Source organism: Malaclemys terrapin, chromosome 7, assembly GCF_027887155.1.
Source record: "Malaclemys terrapin pileata isolate rMalTer1 chromosome 7, rMalTer1.hap1, whole genome shotgun sequence".
Classification (NCBI taxonomy): Eukaryota; Metazoa; Chordata; order Testudines; family Emydidae; genus Malaclemys; species Malaclemys terrapin.
The window spans coordinates 21,254,547-21,281,114 of record NC_071511.1 but is presented as its reverse complement, the minus strand read 5'-3'; the positions used below and the strand labels follow the sequence as shown (position 1 = coordinate 21,281,114).

Genomic DNA, 26,568 nt, shown 5'->3' with positions numbered 1-26,568 from the left:
AAAAATAATTAAAAAGTGCAGCCAGAGATCATAGCCAAGTGAGAGATTACTTACAAAGGAGGCTGCGGTGTTTTGCACTATCTTGTGTTTTCTGGGTAGACTTAAGTTGGAGACCCATGTAGAGCACACTGCAGTTATTGTATCTGGAGATGATAAAGGTCTGGATCATAGTAGCAAGAGCCTCATCTTAAAACTGGTTGCTTCCTTATCTAAAAGACAGGTTTGTTACTTTCTAACCACATGCAAAAAATGTCCCTCATCCCTGAATCTGTTGTCATCCCATAATAGCTGGGGATCCAGCAGTACATCTCAGCTTGGAAATTCTAGTATAAATGACTGAATAGGTCCTCAAGGTCAGTAGGAGTGATCTTTGCAATCCCCAACCCATCAGCATCATATTAATCTTATCTGGATTTGAGCTTCAGTCAGATAGCTGTCAACCATGCTCCAATCTGTCCCAAAGACCAGATCAAGCATTCAGTAGCACTGGCAGGATTAGGTGAGATCATGTTGTCATCAGCCTTCTGAAAGAACTGTAGTCCATGCCTCCTCACTAACCTTCCTAACAATCCCATGTGCAAGTTGGAACAAGAGGAAAGAGCTAAAACCCCAATAACAGTGCCTTCAGGAAGGAAGAGCAACCACTCTGTAACACCTTCCAGGAATGCACAGTGAAGAAAGGACTAAGCCACCCAAGAACAGCACTATCCTGTCCTGCTGCAGGCAAAGCAATTGTATATAAAATAGCTGATAGAGCTTACAGTATTGGTATGGGTACCTCGTCTTTATCTCTGAAAGATGATCAGTCAGTGACATTAAGAATGCTCTTTGGAGAGTTGTTGTAGTTGTGTTGGTTCCAGGATATTAGAGAGTCAAGGAAGGTGAGGTAATAACTTTTACTGGACAGACTTCTGTTGGTGAAAGGAGCAAGTTTTGAGCTTAACAACTGCAATATAATTGCATAAAAGAGAGCCTCAAATCTTATGAGGAAATTCAGAGGGAGTCATGCATCTTTTGCAAGAACTTACATTTTTCATGAGATCTCAATCACCTTGTGTGTAATATCTTTTATTGGACAAACTTCTGTTGGTGGAAGAGACAAGCTGTGAACAGCCTTGTTCTATAAAAATCTCTGGTGCTGACCTAATTTGATCTTTGGTCTTTTATTTTTGTATAATCCTGTTGGTTGCTTTATTGAAATTAATGTACACAGAATTCTCTAAAAGGCAAACTTTTGTTTAGTATGAGTAAGTGACAAGCATCAGCTTTTAAATAGCTTATTTTGTATTTTAAATGATTCAATAGGCGCTATGTTGTATCCATACTTGATCTAGCAACTTGGTAAACTTAAGTATCTAATTTTGTTTGCACTAGTTGTCCCTTCAAAGTCTAACATCTTGCTTTGTAGCATTAATGTTATGTAAGTACCTTGCATTAGTAACACTATTTTAACCTTGCAAACTACCACTATTCTCAATTATAAAACTGAAGAAACAGTCTGTTATCTTAACTGATCATTAGGAATGCTGATTATTTCCTCAAACTATTTTAATTTCTCTATAATAATTTTTGGTGTCAGGTTAATTGGCAAATATTCCTTGACCAGAGGAGTGGGGAGACTAGTAGGGTAAATACCTCTCAAGTGTCCTGCATTGTGCAGGACATGCTGCATCTGGCCCCGATTTTTAAAGTTGTCCCGCTTTGCCGTTGCAAAGTCCCTGTTCAGTGCTCAGCAAGTCTTCCTGGTTGCGAGCTGCACATCTTAGTGCTTGACATCATGTCTCCCACTTGCAAGCAAGTTTAGCAGCACTGGCCACTTATGAAAGTAAACAGCTATAGCTTTCTACATAAAGTATGATTTTTAGTATACAATCACTGGTTAGTTTCATTATAAGAAGTTCCTGGCTAATTGCATGCTATTTTTAAAAAAATATTTTAAAAATAAAACTGTTCAGTAAAGAAAATTTGATCTCTCATTTTGAGGGTCACTATTGTTCATTTCCAAGTCTGAAGATTGAGAGAGATGGTAAACTTGTGTTCCTAATCCTGGTGTGGGTTATCACCCATGGATCTAGTAATTTTCTATGCGGCTAAATGGTGGAAGTACAACTTCTTTAGATTTCAACCTAATTTCACTATTTAATAGCTTCCTCAATAAACTATCCCATCTCCAAAGACTCTTTGGCCTTATGTGTAGATCTGTTTACTAAATAAATGGCCATTGGGTTTTCTATCCTTGACCTCTACATCTACTTCTTGAGGTAGCCGCTTTGATGTCTTGGTCTGGTTACTTCTGACACAATATAAGTGGGTAAAAAGACAATCTGCTACTAAGCTTTTTTGTAGATGAAGTTCTCCCATCTCCTTCAGGAGAAGCATGGGGTTGGATACCAAAGTCTGAATCCTGTTGATTACCTAAACATACTTCTACACCGAAAATGAAGATGGGATTGTAGCGCAGGTATTGCTTTAATCTAGTAGTGCAGCCATAACTTCATTGTAGGCGAACCATCTCAGGAAGCTTGCCAGGGACCCTGAGTGTGAAGTGCAGGCTGACATGGCTTTGCTGCTATTGTTAACCACAATAGCTAGATTAAAGCTAGGACAGGCATGCCAACTTGCACTAGTCACACCAACGTTTGTAGTGTGAATATACCCCCTGTGATGAATCACATGCAACTGCAAAGGGGCTGCTTCTGAAAATTAACTTGGAAGTAATGACTTAGTATCTGCCTCACTCACAACTGTTTTAAGACACTATCTCTGTAATCCTGTTCAATAGCAGATCTTGGTCCTAAACTACATCTAAATATCAAACCTTTGACTTGTGAAAATGCAGTGCCCTTGTGTTCACAATAGCAGATATCAAATGAAACTACTCTGTTTTGTTACAGGTGAAAGAACTTTTTCATTCTATGGGAGTAGACTACTATGCTTTGGAACTTGATTTAACTGGTAAGTAAAAATGACAGCTTGTGTTGAGATACATGATATATATTTCATCCAACTTAATCCACTCTTTTTCCTATAAACTGTCTTGTACTGATCAGAGACACTAATTCTGTCTTGAATGATGCCTTGTGTGGTGCAAAGTTACAACAGCATTTAAAATAGATGCTAAACTCTTATCACAAGGCACTTTTTATTTAAAAAAAAACAAACTGATTTATTTAATCAGAAGTTTGATGGAGGTGTCAGGAAATTACCCACTGTTCTGTCTTGCAGGAAAAGTCAGTCTTTCCCCTAAGTTACTTTTGTGTGTGTGTGTGTTCCCAGATGAATTGTTAATGTTTTACTTGAGTTAGAAGTGACCTTTATGAAGAAGTTTGAGTCATTGGTGGGGGAAAAAAGACTAAACTCCATTGCTCAGGCTGTAGCCAGTGCCAACTTTTATTAAAGCCAGGAGTTCTGAGGTTACATTAGTCTTATGTTAAAATTACTTTTAAATTCTTGAGAAAACAGTTAAGGGGTTTTACTGGGCATTAATTAGTTGTAAAGATGACTGACTCATCTGGAATATATTTAGAAACTTCAGTGGTCCTATATTTTGATCTTAAAATTTTGCTACTTATACTTTTTACCAATTTAATACTTCATAACCTTCCAAAAATAACATTGTGTTTGAAAGTATGTACTAACTGACTTTCATTGAAGTTTCCCTTTTTGGTTTAGCATTCTTTCCATACTAGAGAGATTCCTACACAGTAAAGGGATCCTAATCTGACATAGGGAACTGTAACATGCATATGGATTTGCTGAGTCCATCTTACGTTTTGGGATGGTGATTGTGTGTTAAGGCTCTTTAATAATTAAGACTGTGCTTAATTTGCACCTTCTGAGAGTATTGGCACTGTCTCTGAGTGGGGTTAAATAAAACTAAAAAAGTGCATTTGAATATTCCCACAGTTAATGCCACACATCTTCTGTACTGACTGGACTATATTTAGATTTGATAAAACCACCAATGGGGTGAACAAGTTCCAAAGCCCAGGGGGCCTAATGAAGAACACCCTGCCAGCAGTGGGGGGGGGGGGGGGGGGGGATGTTTGTGTATTTTTTTTAAATTGAGTTAGCTCAAATGCATCCACTGATATTGACTGTGGCAATATACATAGGCGGGGAGGTAGTCTCTCTCAGATAGGCAGGTCCAAGCAATGTATGGCTTTACCTTCTAAACTCTGACTTAAACACCACCTGCAAACCATCTCACATTTAGGTTTGTGAAGCTTCAATTCATTCCAGCTATCTAGACACATACTCTTGTGGGGAGGTACAACTTTTGAAAACTCTTCTTTTGTTTCAAAGCTTGTGCGTTTGAAGAATGTCTACAAACGTGCCATGTCTAAAACAAATACATTGATTTTATGGAGGGCTTGTGATGTGCAGTGGTTTGGTTTTTTTATCCTTAGATGATGGACCCAATATTCAGCAAGTATTAGTAGAAGTGACTAGCCAGAGGACTGTGCCCAATGTGTTTGTGAATGGAGCACACATAGGTGGATATGATAAAACTTTTCAGGTAATCTTGTTTTTCTTGCGTTTGAAATGAACTGTGGCTAGAAATGAACTGATTAGGTAATTTATCTCAGTTTTTAAATACAGTCTAATCACTTGATACCTCTGTTGCAATCACTGGTTGCAACCTGTAACCAGTTTCTTGGAAGTAGCCCTTTAATATGCCACTGGTTGTAAAATATGCTAGTGAACTAACTTAATGCATACTTATTCCAGTCCCATAATGTCAAGAAGGAAACAAAATAAAAAAAATTCAGTATTAAAAGGAGAGACAGTTGTTCCATCCTGCTACAAACTTTTTTTAATTCCTGCCTTCTTGATGTTGTATACAATGGGTAGAATTACGAATGGAGTGAGCAACGGGTCATCAGTGATTTCTTGACTTGGTTTTTTTGCTACGTAGCTTTTGCCGTGTGACTTAAACATAATGTTAGAAGCAGAAAATGAGAATATAGTCCTGTGAAAGGTTCTATAATTGTGAACTTTTAAGTATCCTGTGAGGACTCCCTTTCTAGCCCCCAGATTTGAAAAACTGTATGCTAGTGATCCTCTTTAATAAGGAATCCAAAATTAGGGTAGCAGCATCAGACATGATGACCTAGGTCATGAAAAAGCTGTGTAATTCACACTTAAACATACAGCTATGTGAGTAACCCATATGTTCGTTACAGGCTTACCAAAGTGGCTCACTGCAGAAAGTGCTAGGGAATTGCATAGATGATGCAGAAGTTTATGATTTCGATCTTATTGTTGTTGGTGGTGGCTCTGGCGGACTTGCATGTTCCAAGGTATGCACTCGGGTTTGCACTTGTACACTGAATTTTGCTTCTATATCAACTATATATGTAAGATTTCTCCTGAAACTCTCTTGTTCTGTGCACCTGTCATTCTAATGCAATATATTTTACATTTCAATGAGTCTTCCCATTCATTTGAAATTTAATGGGCTGAACACTGATGTAATTGTAGTGTAACATGCACTCCTTCATGAGCTCATAGTTCAGAACTTGGGGCCAGAATCTTTCCCATAGTATAGTCACTTTTTGCATTAGTCTTTTTCAGCTTTGTCAACTTGCTCCTAGACCAGCAAGAGTAAGGAACCTAGGGAAAAAGCAGCCTTTGTTTTTGGTAGCTTGTTCAGAAGGGTTGAAGGTTCAAAATATTGATACCTCTTTTGGCTGGGCAGTGGAGGACGGGGGGGATGACAAACGTGCATAATATTCCCTTTAGATAATTACTGTTGACAGTGCAGGCTGTTGTATAGGGTTGATATTTCTTCTCGAGGTGTGATGCATATCTTCAGATGGTTGGAAGTGAAAATCAGGCTGCTCTGCTCCTCTGCAGCTTTTGATCGAGTTAGGTGCTGTCATAGATTTTCAGGGTCTGGTCTATGCCCTAGCCTGTAACCAGTCTCTTGGAAGTAGCCCTTTAGTGTGCCAGACCCAAAGGATCCACATAGTTCCATAGGGAAAGGCCCACAGCCTCCATGATTCCGAAGCTGGTACCTGTAGGCCTAGTTACCTGTGGCTCCCTGCAGGAAGTCCAGCCAAGCCAGACTCCTATGGGAGACTTGTTCCTACCCCTTCAGAGCATAAAGTATCTGCAGAAACAGTAAGAAGCCTTTTAAAAATAAGATACCAATTTTAATAACCTGGAATACAGAATCTAAAAGACTTTAGATTAGCGTGAGAGGCAGGCTTAGGATATGATTCCTGTTGGTGGGAGCTAGGGCTCTGCCAGGTCCTGCTCCCCTGAGCTTATCCTGACCTTCTGTCCCCTTTTGTTCTTGGAGCATGTCTACATGTACAGCGGTGCAGCTGTGCCAATGCAGCCGCGCTGCTGCAGTGCAGTGAAGACACTCTATGCTGACAGGAGAGAGCTTTCCCTTCCGCATAATAAAACCACCTCCATGAACAGCAGAAGCTATGGCTCTCCCATCAACATAGTGCTGTGCATATGAGCGCTTATGTCGCTGTAACTTATGTTGCTCAGAGGGGTGGTTTATTCGCACCCCTAAGCGATGTAAATTATGCTGACAAACTGTAGTGTAGACATACTGTTAATCTCCAGGTACTTCTGTGTCTGTGTATCCTGCTCTATCAAACATCTGATACCTTCACACTTTATTCTTCAGCTCAGGGCCTTTGCTGTGCTTACCTGCAGAGAGGTGGGGGGTGAGGGGCGGGGGGAAATCTCCTCCTCTTGGCTGTAGGTTGCTAGGTGTGATTGTCCCAGCCATTGAGGTTTTCACTGTTTCTTCCAAATCTTTCGTTCACATGCATAGGCTGTATTCAGTTCATTAATTATTCTCGTCTCCTACCAGGCAGCTGCATGAGTCTAACGGAGTTTCTTCCCTTTGCATAGTAGTACAAAGCACAGGGAAACTGAGGTGCACATGAACATCATAAAAGTATTACCAAAATTCCCAAACTTATCACAAGCACTGATGGCATTACTGAGAGAAGGGTAAGTGGTACTGAGACTGTCATCAGAAATGCCTTCCGTCTGACAAGCACATTGGAAGACATGCTTAAATGAACAGGGAAAGCTTTTAGCATCAAAAAGTAATGAGAAGTTCAGCAGTTCATATCTGACTTCCTTTTTTTAATACAGGAAGCTGCTGCCTTAGGAAAAAAGGTCATGGTGCTGGACTATGTTGTACCAACACCTTCGGGTACTTCATGGGGTAAGGTTCTTTTAATGGTCCTAGCCTCAAATCACAATATATATGCATAGATTAAAATGCTGGTGTCAAGCATTGCTTGAATTATTTAGTTTCAAGGTTTTGCCTTCTTATAGTATGCTGGTTGTATGGACATGAGGCTGTGATTCTACAACATAAATGATGGAGGAAATAAACCTCACTCAACCTGCCTGTTCTTCTAGATGGATTTTTTTCTACCAAGCCTGCATTTCACTATTTACTTCAATTTCTTAACAACTCTTGGATTTCACATTCCCACTAAATTCTTTGCTACATAATCATCCCTATTTAAATCTTAAATATTTTAGTCCCTTATAGGGAAGCTGATCTTTATAAAGCACATTTTGAGCTCCTGAGATGAAAATGTTAGTTTGAATTAGCTTCACATGTGAGAGAGTAGCTGAATTACAGTATCATCTCTTATTATTTTAGCTGAAGTACTTAGCACTGTGATACATTCAGTATTTCATAGGCCCAAAGGGACCATATTTCTACAGTTACAAGCACCTCAAAAATGGATGCTTTTTCCTGTGGTCTCAGGAATTATTCACTTTCCCTTGACCCTGCTTTTTGCTGTTTTGACACTTTTGATCCTGGCTCCTATAGAAGAGATCCGTGCTCATCCTTTCCATAAGTAAATTATGTTGTGTGGAGAATCTTTGTTCAGATAGCTGGGACAACCTGCCAACACCATCCCTCGTTTTTGTCCTCCAGGAGCTCCAATACTATTACTCAGAAGTGTTGTTCTCTCTTTCTGAAGAAAGCACGTGTTGAATTTCTTACAATCACTTGTAAGAGGAATGTTTGCCTTCATTTCTTTTTCAAAATTTAGCTCTGTCTCTAACTCCATAGAATAGGCGTGGTTAACACTGCAGACTGTGGTCTCTTGCATTTCTTAGGTATCCTGAAAGTGTCATTCTGTTCTATCTGACTACAGAATAAGTGGTGGTGAATTAGTCCAAAACTACTTTATCTATGTGAATGTGTTGGGCCTATGCTTAAAGCTTTACTTATGTAGCCTTCTTGGTATCGGAGTTAGTTAAAATGTTATTGCTTAAGTAAAAATTGTTACTTTGTCAACCATGTCCAATTACATACTGCATCGTAAGGTATGTAGTTGTAATGGAAGTTCTCCATTCATTGCTTGCATATGTACAGAAATTAATACTAATGGATGGATAGACCGTGGAATACATAAAGCATGTCATAAAAAGCAGAAGTGCACATATTAAGTTAATGCTGGTGGTAACATTTAAATAATCTTTCTTTCTTTCCATCACAGGACTTGGTGGCACTTGTGTAAATGTAGGTTGTATTCCTAAGAAACTGATGCATCAAGCTGCGCTTCTGGGACAGGCACTTCAAGATTCAAGGAAATTTGGCTGGGAGTATGATGAGCAAGGTCAATAACACTGAACACTGGTGGGGGAGGATGCAGATCAGAACTTTTTGTTTGAGCTTACATAAGAATGCGTTTAGTATAGAAGTGACTAAATAGAATTCAACTTTTTCCCTCCCTCTCCCCCAAAATCTCTTTTATGAAGGCACTTAAACCTGTTTGATGCTTCATTCCACCATAATTTGCATAAGCTAGCTTGTTTGGTATCAGAGGGGTAGCCGTGTTAGTCTGAATCTGTAAAAAGCAACAGAGGGTCCTGTGGCACCTTTGAGACTAACAAAAGTATTGGGAGCATAAGCTTTCGTGGGTAAGAACCTCACTTCTTCAGATGCAAGTCACTTCTTCAGATGCAAGACATCTTGCATCTGAAGAAGTGAGGTTCTTACCCACGAAAGCTTATGCTCCCAATACTTTTGTTAGTCTCAAAGGTGCCACAGGACCCTCTGTTGCTAGCTTGTTTGGTTACTTACAGATGGGTATCATAAACCCAGATAACTTTGCAAATAGTGCTAAGAGAGGCAAGCCATTTTTATGTCTGATAGATTTGAAGTATCCCTGGAAAAACTTTTAATACGAGACTTATTACGTGAAATGTGTATTTGTATTGTACTTGGGCTTGTTGATTTAGTGAGGTATTGCTTAACTTGTAGTATTGCCATTTGTTTCAGAGTAGCAGCCGTGTTAGTCTGTATCCGCAAAAAGAACAGGAGTACTTGTGGCACCTTAGAGACTAACAAATTTATTTGAGCATAAGCTTTCGTGGGCTACAGCCCACTTATTTGAGTTATGACTAATTAGCAATTAATTACAATTTACTGCAAGCTTCTATAGATGTTCATGAAGTTAGTGTGTTTATACTTCAGTTTCTTTTTAACTGTAAAGCTTCTTGTTTCTCTTTTAGTTAAACACAACTGGGAGACCATGGTAGAAGCAATTCAGAACTACATTGGCTCTTTAAATTGGGGTTACAGGGTGTCTTTGAGAGAGAAGACTGTGACATATGTCAATGCCTATGCAGAATTTATCGAACCACACAAAATAAAGGTACCTGCTGCGTGTTTAGCTTTGGCTTATTTTCTCTGACCTGTTAAGAATCACTTACCATATATATGTCCTAAAACTGCTCTTTAGTTGAAACCTAGTATGTAAAAGGTTTTAGCTTAATATGATACTTTACTTATCTCACTTTAAAGAATTAAATTTACAGGAATAATTTACTGATTTAAGTAGACTTATACTCCAGTAACCACTGTCATAATACTTGCATACTAATACCAGTTATGTAGAAATAATGTGGGGATCTGCAAATAGAGAATCTTGCATAAGTAGAGAGGTAGAGCTTGAGTGTGTAACAAACTGTGACTTGATTCCAAAATTTTAAATGAGAAGCTGTGAAACAAAACTATTAAATTGCCTTAATGTTTGTATATAATTGGTGTTAACGTAAATCTATAGCAATTAAGAATCAGGAGTTTACTTTGTCTTGCATTCAAAATTCCTGGATAGTGTTGATTCAAGTTAAAACTTACTTTCTACTTGTAACTTGCCTCTTGCCTCTTAACGTCACTGAAAATTGGATCATAATCTCAGTGAGTAACTATAAATAATACTGCATACTGAGCCAAGAAAGCATTTAAAATTAGTTTGGAAGAGGAGTGTTAATTTTAGAAAAACACATAAATAATGGCCTACCAATCAGAAGCTTTTTTTGTTAAAGCATGGAGGAGGATAGGGGAATTCTCTACATAAAGAGCCATATCCAAAACCTTGCTTGTTCCTCAAGTTCAGATCCCAGCACTCTCATGATATAATGGAGTTGGAATAGTATTCTATGTATTGCCATAGGAATGAAGCCACAAGACAAGTATACACTTAATTTGTACTGCACAGCGTGTATTATAGCTGACCATCAGATTGGACCAGGGTTTACCCAGGTCAGGGATGCAGCAGTGAACAAAATTTTGTATCATGTAGGTTCACTGGGTACAGCTGCCTGACCCTGATGTAGGTAGTTTGTGTGTAGGCTGGACTAAATCAATTTAAATCCAGAAGGTTACACTGAACGAGGAGTAAAACTACTTGGCTTATTTTTTTACCAGTGTTATAGAAGAAATTCAGTTTCCAGCTGTTCATTTAATATAAATTTGGTACTGAGCTGGGCCATCAATACAGGAAAGTAGAGCAGACTTTTTTTAAGCTGCTACATGCAAGAGGACAAATCTGACATTCCTTCCCCGTCAGGTTTGACTCATAGCTTCTCAAACCCCTTTCAGAAAAAGGCATTTTGCAATATGAAGTCCCAAAGACTGACTGCCTTTGAAGTTGAGGGAAACTTTAAAATAAACCATCCTTTTTCTTCCCACCTGAGGTATCAGCCTGTCTTAAAGCACTTTTCTAGTCTACTCCTACACAAGCCTCAAAATTACTAACAGATTGTTATCCAATCTGTTTTGCCGCTAGCATCAACATTGAACTCTTATTTCAAGTTCTTTAAGAAGCTTTTTCTCCTTATTAAATAACTAATGTAAAACTTGGTTGTAAAATCTAAGTTATTAGCTTAACCCTTCTGAGCCCTGCCCAAGTCAGCTAATCACTTTGTTATTCAATGCAACTAGTGTGGGGAGAGTAGTCTCTAGTGTATTTTCCCCATGTAAACCCATTAACAATGGATGTTACTCTTAAGAAATCCTTTTACTGATCTACGTGGTACCTCTACAATATAATGGCTTTTCGCTTAGATCCATCTGTAATTAACTCATTTCTAAATCCTACTGCATTTATCAGCTCCTTGATAAAGTTGAGGGTTTTATTGTGTCATAAGGCCTACTGTCAACCAGTTATTCCTGGCATCTATGAATACAGTAGTTCTGTAATTCTGTGTTTTTGTTTTGGTTTTTTTTTTCCCCCTGTATCTCAGGCAACCAACAGGAAAGGACAGGAAACCTTTCACACAGCACAGACATTTGTCCTAGCAACAGGGGAAAGGCCCCGATATTTGGGTATCCCTGGAGATAAGGAATACTGCATTACTAGGTGAGATGAGATGTTAGTCTCAGTTAATAAGACTTTTATCTTCTGTCTACTTTTGCACATGCAAATTAAAACAGAGCTGAATTGTAAAACAATTAGTGTTTTCTGTGATTCTTCTCAGCGATGATCTCTTCTCCCTGCCTTACTGCCCTGGCAAAACTCTAATTGTGGGTGCCTCCTATGTGGCTCTGGAGTGTGCAGGATTTCTTGCAGGCATTGGTTTGGATGTCACAGTTATGGTGCGCTCCATCCTTCTTCGAGGCTTTGACCAAGAAATGGCAGAGAGAGCAGGTGCCTACATGGAAACTCATGGTGTTCAATTCATCAGGAAATTTGTACCTACTCAGGCAAGTATTTTCGCTTGTTTCTCTTCTTTCTTGCTAAATAACCAGCCTGTAAGGAAAGGATTATGCAGAATACAAGTGTCTTGTGATAAAATGTCTTCCGGGAAAAGAGTTCAGCTCTATAGCAGATAAGCTGAAAATTCTGTATGGTCAAGCTTTTATGTTAAAAGCATTTTATTGCTGAACATTCCGCGAGGTAGGGGGGTGGGTGTGGGGGTGTGTGTGTGTGTGTGTGTGTGTGTGTGTGTGTGTAGTGTGACAATGCAATAAGGCTCTGCTGGTTAAGGTAACTTGACTAAGATTATCAATTCTTCCCTACAGATTGAAAGGTTGGAGGAAGGCATGCCTGGAAGACTAAAAGTGGTAGCACAGTCTACTGAGGGACCAGAAATGGTTGAAGGAGAATATAATACTGTAAGCAATTTTGTACTAAAAATATTCCTGTTATCTGGCACTAAATGATGCCCACAAATATGTATTTGTATCAAAGTACAATGTTATTTGTTAATGATCATAAAAGCTCTTAAACCATTTATACTATTTGGAAAGAAAGAGAAGGAAGTATAATAAGAAATTGAATAATTTTGGCAACCTGACAGACTTGTCAACATTCCATAGAAAAATAAGACTTCAATATTCTGTCTTGTTGCGACCCCATCCACAGAATTGCTGAAACTTTAACTGTGCTAGTAGGGGGTTGACTGTTTTGTAGATGGTGTCATATGCGATCAGTTGTCTGTTCTCACTATTATTCTAGTGTCAAAGTAATCTTTTTGCTGTTACCGCCTTTTTAGAACTAATTAGGCTTACTACTGACACCTTCACATTTAAGCAACTTTAGGAAATGTGGCTTCAATTGTTCACTTTCAAATTTTCAATGAAAACTAAGCAACAGAATACTCAGAATAACATTGATAGCTTCTTTGTTTTTTTTGTAGGTTTTGATAGCTATTGGTCGTGATGCCTGTACCAGAAACATTGGTTTAGATAAGATTGGTGTCAAAATCAATGAAAAGTGAGTATCTTTGTCTGGCATGTTCACTTCAGGACTGCTCTCAGCTTCTTAGCCCTACCAGTAACTGATACTGATTTTTGAAATTCCTGCTTATGATACTTGTCAGTTGAGCATGGAGACTTTCAATAGCTTTTTGTCCCAAGAAAGGGAGCATGAGTGTTACTTTTAATGTGATATCCTTCTAAGAAACTACTATTTATTGTGTGTGTGTGTGTGTGGACACACACCTACCTACCTATCCGCAAAACTGGACTTTGAAGCACATATTATGAGGTGGTTGTGTTTTTGTTTGGTTGGTTGGTGGTGGTTGTTGTTGCTGTTTGTTTTTTTATTTTAATGGTGGTAGTACTACAGGCAACTACTTTCAGTTCAGTTACTCTGATGTAGTCAGTAATGTTTCTGCTTCACTGATCTATAAGTAGGCTTGCCAAGCTTGATTGATTTTTAATAATTTTGTCAGATAATATCAATGTTTGGTTTTTGAGCATTTTTTAATGTTTGGGTTTTCGAGTTTTTGTTTTGATTTTTAGCTGTGGGGAAATTACCCGGTGGCAGACTGTGGGGAGGCTAATGACAGTAGAAGTTGAGATTCAAAAATTTGACTTCTAACAGTTAAAAGATGTCAACATCACATGTTAAAATATACAGAATAAATATCCATAAATCAGACTAAGTTCTCAGGCAGCTTTTCTTACTTTGCCTGTCTGTAAACTTTGATCATTGTCAATAGAAGTATATTTTTCATCCATTTGTGTGTGTACAGTTGATTGCTGTTTACTGACATTTACTGATAAAAAATCTTAGCCTGCATATGAGTTATTTTAGAAGGAATACCCATTAAACTGAGGCTTTACACTTGCATTTCTTAGAAATTTTTACAATGCTAAAATGGTTTAATAATCTGCTTGTATAAGGCTGACTTGTTTCATTTTTCTGATTGATGAACCTCCTTGAGTTCAGTCTTCTGGTTTAACCAGATTAAGTTAGCATTATGAACAAAAGCAACAGTGCCCATTGACTAAATAGCTCTTAATACTTTGCTTTTCATCTGTGCTGATAGATTAGACTTTTGCTTAGGAGGGAGATGTGTGTTATTTCAGCAAGCTATATAATAGTCAAATAGTAGGACAGAGCCTGATTTCTCTCAAATGTCAGTGGTGTTATTCAGATTTACACTTGTGTGCAGAGGTGAAAATCTGGCCCATTAAGTACTGACTGTTTGGCATTGTATGGGAGGAAAAGGCAGTAGTCTGTGGCCCAAGGAGTTTACATTCTAACTAGAGTGGGCATAAATACTTCTCTCTTTATGAGCAATGCCTGAAAGTATTCTAGTGTCTCCGTGTAGCAGAATAGGTCTTTAACCTTACTTTCTCAATTCAGTTAGAGTACTGATCTACACTTTGTTGTTTGTTTGTTGTTTTTCAAAAGGAATGGAAAAATACCTGTAACTGACGAGGAACAAACCAATGTGCCTCATGTTTATGCTATTGGAGATATCTTGGATGGAAAACTTGAACTTACCCCAGTTGCAATTCAGGCAGGCAGGCTTCTAGCTCGCAGGCTTTTTGGGGGTAGCTTTATAAAGGTAAGATCATATTCTATGAAAATATGAACTTTAGTTTCACCATGGTATTTACCTCAGGAGATTAGCAGGTGCTGGCTGAGAGTCTTGGGTCTTGTGCTACTGTGACAATGAGTGTTTGTAACCAAATAAGATTTGGTGGTGCAGCTCGGTTTTTGTTTTTTTGTTTTGTTTTTGTTTTTGTTTTTTTAAAGGGAAGCTTTTTGTGTCTACGCAGGTCATATGAACATGTAAATATAAAGAAAACTGAATTCTTTTAATTTTAGTGTGACTATGTCAATGTACCAACTACAGTGTTTACTCCTTTGGAGTATGGATGTTGTGGATTACCTGAAGAGAGAGCCATTGAAGAATATGGAAAGGAAAACATAGAGGTGAGAAGCTGAAGTCTTCATTTCAAAGCTGCCTGTTTAAATGTGCTATTGTATCTTCTCAAGAGGCTACTGGTCTAAATGAACATTGCAAGTATTGAGGAGATCCCTATTTAAACACTTCAGTGTAATCTTACAGCATTATTCAAGGATTTTCTCTGACAGCTGATTATTTCCAAAGCTTGTCTCTCACCAACAGAAGTTGGTCCAATTCAAAGATTTTTCTCACACACCTGGTGTCTCAAAAATCCAGAAGCATTTGTCTTTAGGTATATAGTTCCATGTGGCTCTTGGAGTGCCGGGAAATCCAGACTGGATGAGGGAAGGTAATTCCAGTGAAGTGAAACAGTGACTGTAAAGTTCTTTAAACCGATGCTCCAAAAAGTTGTTCTTCCCGTTTTGTACCACAATCCTTTGCATGCTCACTTTAGGTGATGAGGTCCTGAGACTTCCCCTGTTTTCTGTTTTTGTTCACTCGTATTTGCCCTGTTCCTTTGTGAACTGTTTCACTTCTCCCTGACCAATTCTTTTGCTACTGGCATGGGCTGACACACCTGCTTTAGACTCTGATTTAATCTTTATTCCAGTTCCTTATGTCTCCCTCCTTCTGGCAAGGTTTTCACAAATGTATTTGCAATAGAATTGTTTTTGTAGACTCAACTCTGGAATTTATGCTTGTAATGCCAAGTGTGTGTCTCTGTGTCTCTCTCTCTCTCTCTCTCTCTCTCTCATCTATATATCTATATATATCTCTCTTAAAACAGGAAGGGACCTCAAGAGGTCATCTAGTCCAGTCCCCTGCACACACGGCAGGGCTAATTATCTAGACCATTCCTGACAGATGTTTGTCTAACCTGCTCTTAAAAATCTCCAATGATAGAGATTCTACTGCCTCCCTAGACAATTTTATTCCAGTGCTTAACCACCCTGATAGGAAGTTTTTTCCTAATGTCCAACCTAAACCTCCCTTGCTGCAATTTAAGCCCATTGCTTCTTGTCCTATCCTCAGAGGTTGAGAGACCATTTTTCTTCCTCCTCCTTGTAGCAACCTTTTACAGAAGTTTTCAAGTATGTCCCCTCTCAGTCTTCTCTTTTCCAGACTAACCAAACGCATTTTTTTCAATCTTCCCTCATAGGTCATGCTTTCTAGACCTTTAATCATTTGTTGTTGCTCTTCCCTGGATTCTCTCCAATTTATCCACATCTTTCCTGAAATGTGGTACCCAGAATTGGACATAATACTCCAGTTGAGGCCTGAGTAGAGCAGAAGAATTACTACTTGTCTTGCTTACAACACTCCTGCTAATACATCCCAGAATGATGTTTGCTTTTTTTTTTGCAACAGCATTACACTGACTCATTTAGCTTGTGGTCCACTATTATCCCCCAGATCCCTTTCTACAGTACTCCTTCCTAAGCAGTCATTTCTGATTTTGTATGTGTGCAACTGATTGTTTCTTCCTAAATGGAGTACTTTGCATTTGTCCTTATTGAATTTAATCCTGTTTACTTCAGACCATTTCTCCAGTTTGTCAATATCATTTTGAATTTTAATCATATCCTCCAAAGCACTTGCAACCCCTTCCAGCTTGGTATCATCCACAAACTTTATAAGTGTACTCAGTATGCCATTATCTAAATCATTGATGAAGATATTGAACAGAACTGGACCCAGAACTGATCCCTGCCAGATCCCACTCACTATGCCCTTCCAGCATGACCGAACCACTGATAACAACTCTCTGGTAACAGTTTTCCAGCCAGTTTTGCACCCACCTTGTAGTAACTCCAAACAGAGGGTATGTGGTACTCTCTATTTTCACTAGTTTGTTTACAATTCAGCACTGACTTGGAAGTTACTATAATTTTAGTGCCAGCGGCCTAAAATACTCTGGATGCTGCGTATGCAATTCAAGTTAGAGGGGTGTGTGTGTGTGCGCACCCCAAGCCTAGGATCTACTTGATGGAGGCTGTAAGGGCATACATGGCAATAAGACCAGGCAGGGATGGGCCCCTCTTTATTCACAGTGATGGAAGTGCCCTCACAACATACCAGTTTGTCCCAGTTTTAAGATTGGGACCGATGAGGTTGCAGCTCCCAGCACATGAATTTGGTTCCCACTCACTCAGGATTGGGGCAGCAACAGCAGCAGCCCAGTTGGGTCTGGGGGCTAGCACAATTCAGGCAATGGTGCTTTGGCATTCTGAAGCATACAAAAATATATCTGAGATCCCAGGTAGGGAATCAGTGTTAATTTTCCATTATCGTTCACACACACACACACACACACACACACACACACACACACACACACACACACACACACACACACACACAAAGCTACTCAAGATAGTTCAGTCCCAGGCAGTCTGCAAAGAGCTACAAAATAATATCTCAAAACTGGGCAACAAAATGGCAGATGAAATTCAGTGTTGATAAATGCAAAGTAATGTACATTGGAAAACATAATCCCAACTATACATAGCTAATTTAGACCGCATCATTTTCTATTACTACTCAGGAAAGAGATCTTGGAGTCATTGTGGATAGTTCTCTGAAAACATCCACTCCATCTGCAGCGGCAGTCAAAAAAGTTAACAATGTTGGGAATCATTAAGAAAGGGATAGATAATAAGACAGAAAATATTATATTGCCTCTATATAAATCCATCTTACACCCACATCTTGAATACTGCATGCAGATGTGGTCGCCCCATCTCAAAGATAGATATATTGGAAAAAGTTCAGAAAAGGATAACAAAAATTATTAGGGGCATGGAACAGCTTCCGTATTAGGAGAGATTAATAAGACTGGGACTCTTCTGCTTGGAAAAGAGAGGATTAAGGGGGGATATGATTGAGGTCTATAAAATCATGATTGGTGTGGAGAAAGTAAATAAGTGCTATTTACTCCATCTCATAACACAAGAACTGGGATCACCAAATGACATTAAAACAAACAAAAGGAAGTATTTCTTCACACAACGCACAGTCAACCTGTGGAACTCTTTGCCGGAGGATGTTGTGAAGGCCAAGACTATAACAGGGTTCAAAAAAGAACTAGATAAATTCATGGAGGATAGGTCCATCAATGACTATAAGCCAGGATGGACAGGGATGGTGTCCCTGGCTCTGTTTGCCAGAAGCTGGAAATGAGTGACAGGGAATGGATCACTTGATGATTACCTGTTCTGTTCATTTCTTCTGGGGCACCTGGTATTGGCCACTTTAGGAAGACCGGATACTGGGCTAGACGGACTATTGGTCTGACCCAGTATGGCCGTTCTTAAGTAAAATATAGTATTTTAATTGCATATGCAGCAACCAGAGCATCTTAGGCAGCTGGCACCAAACAGAAACTAGTGAAGATAAACTTACAAAACACCACCATAAAGGAAGCTTATAACTGTTTTTAATACAAATGCTAAACAAAGCATAGTGATGGCCAAGCTTATATTTTTATATTACTCATAACCTAGGTTAAGAATATTAAGGTTTCACAGTCAAGTGTTCAAAAGTTAGGAAATGCCAGAATTAGTTACCTGTGCAACCGTAATTCAGATCTTTATCATGCATATGCAGTCTTGAAGTACATGATCATGTACTTTTTTCCATACAATCCCAGTTTCATTTAGTGCATATGGAATGCAGTTATGTGGAACTGAGTAAGGGTTATGTAGTGAAAGACGAGTCTGTAGGATCCCTACCTCATTGGTGGCAACAGTTGGAATGTGTATAGTGAGTGAGACGGGACTGCTGAAAGAAAGGATCATACCACTGATCTCACAGGCATGTTGTGAAAATAAACTCAATGTGTGAGAAGCAGTCACTGTAGTGATGAGCACCACAGAAAAACCTATGAGGAAATTAATAATTAAGCCTTTAGAATAAGGTTTGAATAGTGTCGTGAATGAGACATGGGGATATGCATTGAACAATGAAGATCCATATTAGATGGCTGCTCATTAAGTGAGCAGTAGCCATAAGTGCACAGAATAAACAGGAGTTCTATAGAAAAATAGTCAAGACTATCATAATGCATATGCATAAAGGTAGTGAATTTAAGGATACACAGGCAGCCTTATTCTGTTGTTTCCTATATTTTTGAGAGCTTGACTTTGCATTTTTACTGTTCTTCTGAAGTAGTTCTTTTGTATAATTTCCTATCCTTTTTTAAAAGGAGAAACGAAAAAACTGAAATCCCATCATGTGGCACGCAACCCACATGGTTCAGCAGCAGAGTTAAAACCTATAGATCTCTGCCATTTGAGCTAACTGAGTAACTGATAGCAGTATTAAGTTGTAATCCTCTGTGGACCAGCACTACAGAGGGGTGGGACACTTTGCCAGTGGGTTTCACAGATGTATACTGCTGATAGAGAAATAGCGTGACTTTGGGATATTGGGTTCCATTTGAGGCTGTGGAGGGCAGTGTGCTCTAGCAGGCAGTCTTCTGCCCTGTCCCTTCCAACCTGTTCTAGTCTTCTCTTCCCCACCACTGGCTTCTGTTATTAGTCTCCTTGCCCAGTAAGTCCTAATCCCGCTGCTCCAGATTGCCTGTCCCAGTTCTCCCACACTCCCTGATCTGTCATTGTGTCTTGCTCCCCCAGAGCCTCTGGTTGCCCACTCGTGTTTTCAGTCTTCACCACTCCCAGTCCTAGTTTCCCTACACACCCATCGGTTTCCTGTTCTGCCCATCTTTCCTTCCCAGCTCCCAGACCTTCCCTCCTTGTCCAGCCAGTTAGTCTCTGTCTCGGTCCTTCCCTCATAATGTCATAGGTCCAGTATTTGTGCTATGTGACTCCGAGACAGAGGGGACTTCCACACTGCCAGGGTGTCAGCCAGAGAGGGTCATTGAGAGCACAGAAGACAGACTCCCTGGATCCCTGACACACAGGCCATACTTACTTTAAAGCATGGGGAACCACTGGTGCTTTCCAAAGATACCCTTGTTCTCAGAAATGGCTGAACTTGTTTAACTGAAATTGTCTCAATAAATTCAGCCTGAGGCTAACACCCAGCATGGAAAACTCCTGCCCAAATGGTTATAAGCAACTGGGAAAACAGGATGTTTTGGGAAAGGTCAGGCAAACTCAATAGGTAATGCTACCAGCCCTGTATATAAACTCTTTGATTTGGAAGATGGGGAGTGGGTGGAGCAGATCACTAAATCCAGTTAGAAATTAGAGAGTAATGCCATCAAATATTAAAGAGAAATGGGTAGCTAGTAGGTTAGAGGTTTGGCTACAAACTAGGAAGCTTATAAATAGACTAAAATATTTTAATTTACTCTCAACACTACTTCCTCTTGCTTCCTGCAGGTGTATCACACTTTGTTTTGGCCTCTTGAATGGACCGTACCCAGCAGAGACAACAATACTTGCTATGCAAAGATAATCTGCAATAAGCATGACAATGTATGTATTATAAATTGGAATTTGTCTCCACTGTGAGCATGTTAACCTCAGAAGTAAAATGTCTAGGCTACAGACTCAAGAACATATTTAGTGATTGACTTGAGGCCAGGGTCTCAGTTTATGGCCAATTCCAGACACTCGTTCTATTAATGCAATATCCAAGTACATTTTATTAAAAACTTAAACTTTGGTCTTTTGATCCACCAGGTAACATTTGGTTGTGTCCAGCAGATTGAGCAATTGGTAGTTGGTACCAGATTAATGCCTTATGAAACTTTGTGTGTCAATTTCATAACATTCATTTGGGGGTGGATTGTTATAGTTGTGTTCGGATTTTTCTCTAAGTGAGTTTTGGGAGGTGGTTGTGCCTTATTTCTGGTACTTCAGAAATTCAAATGTTTTATTGGGTTCCAGTTAAGTGACCTTGTGTTGCATGCCTTTTTCATAGAGTTTAAACTTGCATATTCTTAAGTCTCTAACTTTCTTAAGGAAGTATACCCCTTTCTGTTCAGTTTCTATCTCTTTTTGAGGATAGAAAACTTGCTGCTGGTTATAAAACTGTGCTGTACATTTTTAATAGGAAAAACAGGATTTTGTTGTATGCCCAATATGCTTTTAGCTGCAACAATACTTGGTACCTTCTTCAGGGTTGGGTCTGTTATGTATTAGAAGACCTAATTTGAGAAATATAAAATACAGTGAAGATCAGGTCTGTTTATAAGACTGATGTATCACTGAGCATTAGAACTTCACTGCAGGAACTATATAAAAACACCTGGGGAAGGGGAGTACCTAGTGTGAATTTCAGACCCCTCTATTGAACAAGAAAAGCTGAAACAAACACGGCGTAAATGGATGTTTGTGTAGAAGTAATTAATACTGTATTGTGAGGCAGATTACTCACATCAGTAATGAGAGGGGAAGAGAAATAGCCAACTAGGTAAAGTTCTCTAAATAGAACCTTTTGCAGGCATCGTGAGTAGGTATTTAAATTCTGCCTTCATATAAAGAAACATAGTAATACTTCATAGATCAGCAACAATCTGAATGTACTGTGTGTCTCTAAAATAATGAAAGCCAGCTGGCATAGAATTAGGCTTTGTCTACACTGGCAAGTGAAAGACACAATTTTTGTCATTCAGAGGTGTTAGTAAAACACCCTCCCGAAAGACAAAAGTTTTGTCGACGACAAGTGCCAGTGTGAACAACACTAACACCACTCGTTGAGGGTAGAAGTTTTTTGTCTACAAATAGCAGCTACACTGTGCGCCTTTTAACGGCACAGCTGTAGCAACATGGCCATGGTGCTAAAAGCTGCCTCCGAGCATCTGTGCCAAGTGTACTATTGACTCCATTCATTTCAAGACAAATCTTAAGTGAACTGGAAGTCGCTCTTCAAATGTGAATATGAAACTTTATCAATACAAAACCTATTTTGCTCTGACCTAATTTTTTTCTTTAAAGAACCGTGTGATAGGATTTCATGTTCTTGGACCCAATGCTGGAGAAATTACCCAAGGTTTTGGTGCAGCAATAAAATGTGGTCTCACGAAAGAATTACTTGATGAAACAATAGGTATACATCCAACATGTGCAGAGGTAAGGGGGAAACTTCAACTTTTTCAAACCAAGAGTTAGTTAATATGTAATACTGAGGGAAGTTACACATGTGCAGGAAGAGAATAGACTCAGGGTGACTTAAATCTAAAATGTCATCACATTAAACATTTTATTTTGTATTTTGATGGCAGTCCAATGTTACTTTGGCTTTTTAATATACGAAGTGTGACATTTCTTGTAAATAACTAATTTTGCAGTCTGCATCTTGTCTTCCTATTTCTACATTTGTAGAAGCCTAGCTTGTGGTATACTATAAGGGGCAACCAACAGCCATTTAGACTACTGCACAAAGCATTAATAAATTCCAAAAGTCATTGGTTTGTGTTTGTTTTTTTTACAGGTGTTCACTACAATGGAAATTACAAAATCTTCCGGAAAAGATATCACTCAGGCAGGCTGCTGAGGTTAAACCCTGCTGTTTTTATCTGTTTCTTGTCATGTACTCTTATCTCTTTGGAAGGCTTAAGAAGTGTGAAATACACTTGAGTAAAATAAATGAAAGCAGCAGTAGCATCAAATCTATTACAACTAGAAACGATGCATTTCTTAAGCTTCCTCAGTAGATAATGTTGGCAATGGAAAGAATACAACAGCAGGGGAAATGCTAACTATAAATCCTGACTTGCTTGGAAGTGGCACGTAAGTGCTTTTTTGAAGTTTTGGCTCAGAACCCCATTCTGAGGTGAGCTACAACTGATGACTTATCTTGCAAACTTAGGAAACCTCTTTGTCCGGTCAGAAAACTGAGCTTCCTTCTGAAGGAGCTTTTGAGTTGCATAAATATTTTAAAGTTAACTCATTAGGTTCCTGTGTGTGTGTGTTTTGGACATAAGGATTAATGTCTAATTGTATTACTCTTGCCAGCAGCTCATTTTACAATTCATGTTGGGTCACTTGTGTGTTTGCAGTGACTAACATGGATTTTAATGCTGTTCTTGACTTAATTTCAAAAAATGGTCATAAATCAAATACAGATGCTAGGCAGTGCAGCTAATGCACTTGCATTTAACCTCTAAAGACCTGGCTCAAGTACCAAATAAGTTACAGGTGAGAGAATTTGTGATCTTGTCTTACTTAATAGTTGCTTTGCCACCATAACTAGTAATATCTTCCTGAGTCACAGGATTTTAATAGTAGAAATCTTGTGGGTCAGAGCTGAAGTACATTGAAAAAGCTCCTAAAACTTGTTGATATTTGTCCTTGCAATCCATGAGCCTAATCAGTGCTGACAGTGTCCAGTTTCGTTTCCACACCGTGTAAAATACATCATCATGTAAAAGTAATCTAATCTACAGTTCTGGACTATCTAATAAAACTGGAGTCTATATTACCATCTTCTCTCCCCATGTTATCTGTTCCGTTAATACAGTAGCTAGAGAAATGGCTACACCACTAGGCACTAGAATCCACTTTATGGACTTTAATGAACAACTTACTACTATTTTAAATTGTATGTTGCAGCAGTGAACAGTGACTTGTGCCCTGTGTAGTTCCTGTATAGTCAGCAGCTCGAAACTGTTCTTCCGTGTTCTCATGTTATTTTGGGGAAGGCGTCCTTGAATTTGGTGCTTCAGTTTTGTCCAAAGAGATGTTTTGAAAGACTATTTTGAACACTGTCTTATATAGTTTTTAACTATTCAATCTATGGTGTATCATGACATTTAAAGTTCAATAAATGAACAATTGCATATGATGTGTCAAATACTTTGATCAAGATACGTTACATTTATATAGCACCTGCTGTGGGCAGAAGGGGCTGTGTATCTTTGACTTATTTTAGGAGCCAGTGAACTAGATCTCTTGACACTTCTGGAAGATTTTTCTCAAGCAGGTTACAATCATACTTATTACTCAGTCTGTGTACATGGAAGGACCACTCTCTGCATACTAGATTTTAGTGGAGAAGAACAGGACATCAATTCGGTACCAGGAACTGTATGCACTTCAGGAGGAAGAACTAAGCATAACTTTAGCAATTGAAAACTGCAGAAATGTTAGAAATATATGCCTAAGGAATTTGACGAGATTGTTAGCATCATCGTTTTGTTGCAAAAGGTGCTAGAATACGAACAGTTCTTGGTTTTCATATCACTTGGGATTGACTGTGGGGGTGGGAAGCACACTACAGTGCCCACAAATGCCATAAAGTACTAGCCATTATTAATTCAAAAATAGGATGGTCTGAATTTGACAGTACCCTCTTCCTGTGGAACTCTCTGGCCTTTCTTTTTCATTTCTTCCATATCAATATTGCCCAAGTCCAACCCTACTCGAGAGTTTAGATCATTGCAATCATCACTTCAGCAAAGTATGTACTAGAAACATACTGAGCATGAGTCTTGTCCGGGCAGCCTTACATGGATACCACAGGTGCAGGGGTTATCTGTGCTTTGGATCACTCCATTGTAACCGCTTAAAAGGAGACCAGTGAAATTATATATTGCTTCTGTGTGGAGCTTGTGCTTAGATGAATTGAGTGGCAATATAAATTGTAATTTACAACCATGCAGAAGATCTAAGAATGGAGGAGAAAGCAGAAAAAAAAATTCCACAAGTTACTACTCTTGCATCTCATGATTTGATGAGCAGTAACTGACATAGCACAAATTGCTCAGGTCACATGTTACATGATGATTTTATTTATAATTTATAAAAGATTAATAAATTAATAGATGATGCATTGTCCTGTTGGACTCTAGTCATAAGCAACCTATTAAGATCTAACAAACAAGCACGCTGTTTATAAACTTACCCATGTCTGTAACATGCTTATATCAATCCATTATAAACTATTTAATTGGAGCCTTAAACTATGGCCAATACTTGTCAAGTATTAGCCTCTACATATTAAGTGAAGAGGTTGAAGTGTACAGTAAATAGTTTGTACAAAGAGGAATGTTAAAAATGGTATCAGTCTGCTCACAAGGAACATTCTGCTTGTAGCAGCAATTCATCAGTGGCACTTATCTTTAAAGCAGAGATCAGAATGGCAGCAAGGTAAGCAAGAGATCAGAATGGTAAGCAAGAGATCAGGTTTGCATCAAATGTGATAATGTAAAAGAACTCAGTCATTCTGTTGAGTGTGGTGTTAATGGGCCTGTTGGTCTGCAACCTAATTATCACCAGGACTGGTGTGCAATTCTCTGCAACAGCATTTTCCTCTAACCAGCTTTGCATTTTACTTTCCTGGAGTTTGGCTGTTGCATGGCAGCTCCTGAGCCTCACAAGAGAGGAGCTATCAGACCTGCAGCAGCATAATATCCTCAGCAGGCCCTTCTTTCCAGCATCAAGATCCTCATCCCTCATAACCAGGATCTCTCAGTCATGCTGTATGTCAGGAAGCATCATGAAAGACATGGCAAGTGGGGATTGTCAAAATACTCTAGTGGCAGGTTTGGGAGCTTCACTTGTGCTCTGCTAGATTAACTCATTCCTGGTGCAGTTCTGTAAAGGCTTTGATGAAGCTGGATTCCCTCAGTTAATTGAATCCTCCCCTTTTGTTGACATGGCTGTAGCTCTTATTCCTCTCAAGTACTAGGTATCCTACAGCAGCATGCTGCACTTCATTGCTGAAGCATATTACAGACATGACTGCATTAAATGTGAGCAAGCAAAGATTTCAGCATAGTCTGGGAATGTGGGTCAGATAGGCCTGTCCCTTCTCATGCCAGGTAAACAGAGGATTCTAAGTACTAGGTACTTTCTCATCATATTCTCTAAGTACAGGAGCTAAAAAGACTGTTTAAAGCTGGGGCAAGTCTTTTTTTTTTTTTTTTTTCTTTGTTTTGATGGCAGAAAAGCCTGTCCCGATGCACCTCTATTCATGTTTGTCTTGAGTTTCCTTTGGTAAGTTGATGGAGTCTGATTTTTAAAAACGTAGGTGATAGTCTCAATGTAATGGCAAAAAAGTGAAATATTTTAATTGATGAATGTACTAGGCACCTCAGCCTGAACCTTGCCTGAGAAAGCATACTTATGTTCCAGCTCAGTTGCAGCGTCAGCCTCAGCATTCATCCAACATTTAAGGCCATACTGTGTCAAACCAATGGTCCATCTAGCCCAGTTTCCTGTGTTCTGATCAGTGGCCATACATTGTCCTTCAGAGGACATGAAACACTAGCTAGGGCATCAAATTCTCTCTGGTACTAAGCCCTGCTAAACATCCTCTGAAACATTTCAGTGACAGTCTGAAAACTTAGTTCCTGTAATGTGGATTTAAGCTTCCCTCTGAGCTCATGATTGTCTCTACCCTGGTCACTGCAACTACTATCTCTATACCTGCATTTCTAAGAGGCTATAGCAAAATATAGTATTTTTATATGGTAAATGGCTGAATGAACCTTGTTCTAGATTGTGATCTCACTATTATCAAAATAGAAATGACATTTTTAGGCCCATTCTGCAAAATGGAGGGAGTGAGATGAATTCTTCCCATTTCCTATTTGTAAAGAAAATACTAGTATTTAGCATCTTATGCTGCTTAGTTTCTACAGTTAATGTCTACTGGGACAAAACTCTTAACAGAGCAGTCTACTAATTGAGGGATAAAAACCCTTAACAAGAAAAGTGA

At 39.0% G+C, this 26,568-nt stretch overlaps 1 protein-coding gene across 2 annotated transcripts in view; it reads left to right on the top strand.

Moving 5' to 3' along the window:
* The window catches only part of TXNRD3 (thioredoxin reductase 3), a 30,069-nt gene extending 6,383 nt beyond the window's left edge, over positions 1-23,686 (top strand). For both annotated transcript variants that reach the window (XM_054034476.1, XM_054034477.1), the window contains exons 2-16: positions 2,895-2,955; positions 4,410-4,519; positions 5,187-5,303; positions 7,129-7,201; positions 8,502-8,621; positions 9,520-9,662; positions 11,536-11,651; positions 11,770-11,995; positions 12,314-12,406; positions 12,931-13,007; positions 14,436-14,592; positions 14,856-14,963; positions 20,283-20,378; positions 21,843-21,977; positions 22,339-23,686. In XM_054034476.1, the coding sequence (XP_053890451.1) occupies positions 2,895-2,955; positions 4,410-4,519; positions 5,187-5,303; positions 7,129-7,201; positions 8,502-8,621; positions 9,520-9,662; positions 11,536-11,651; positions 11,770-11,995; positions 12,314-12,406; positions 12,931-13,007; positions 14,436-14,592; positions 14,856-14,963; positions 20,283-20,378; positions 21,843-21,977; positions 22,339-22,401 (1,695 nt within the window). In that variant the 3' untranslated portion in view covers positions 22,402-23,686. The remainder of the gene's footprint in view (positions 1-2,894; positions 2,956-4,409; positions 4,520-5,186; positions 5,304-7,128; positions 7,202-8,501; positions 8,622-9,519; positions 9,663-11,535; positions 11,652-11,769; positions 11,996-12,313; positions 12,407-12,930; positions 13,008-14,435; positions 14,593-14,855; positions 14,964-20,282; positions 20,379-21,842; positions 21,978-22,338) is intronic.
* The last annotated feature ends 2,882 nt before the right edge of the window (positions 23,687-26,568 follow it).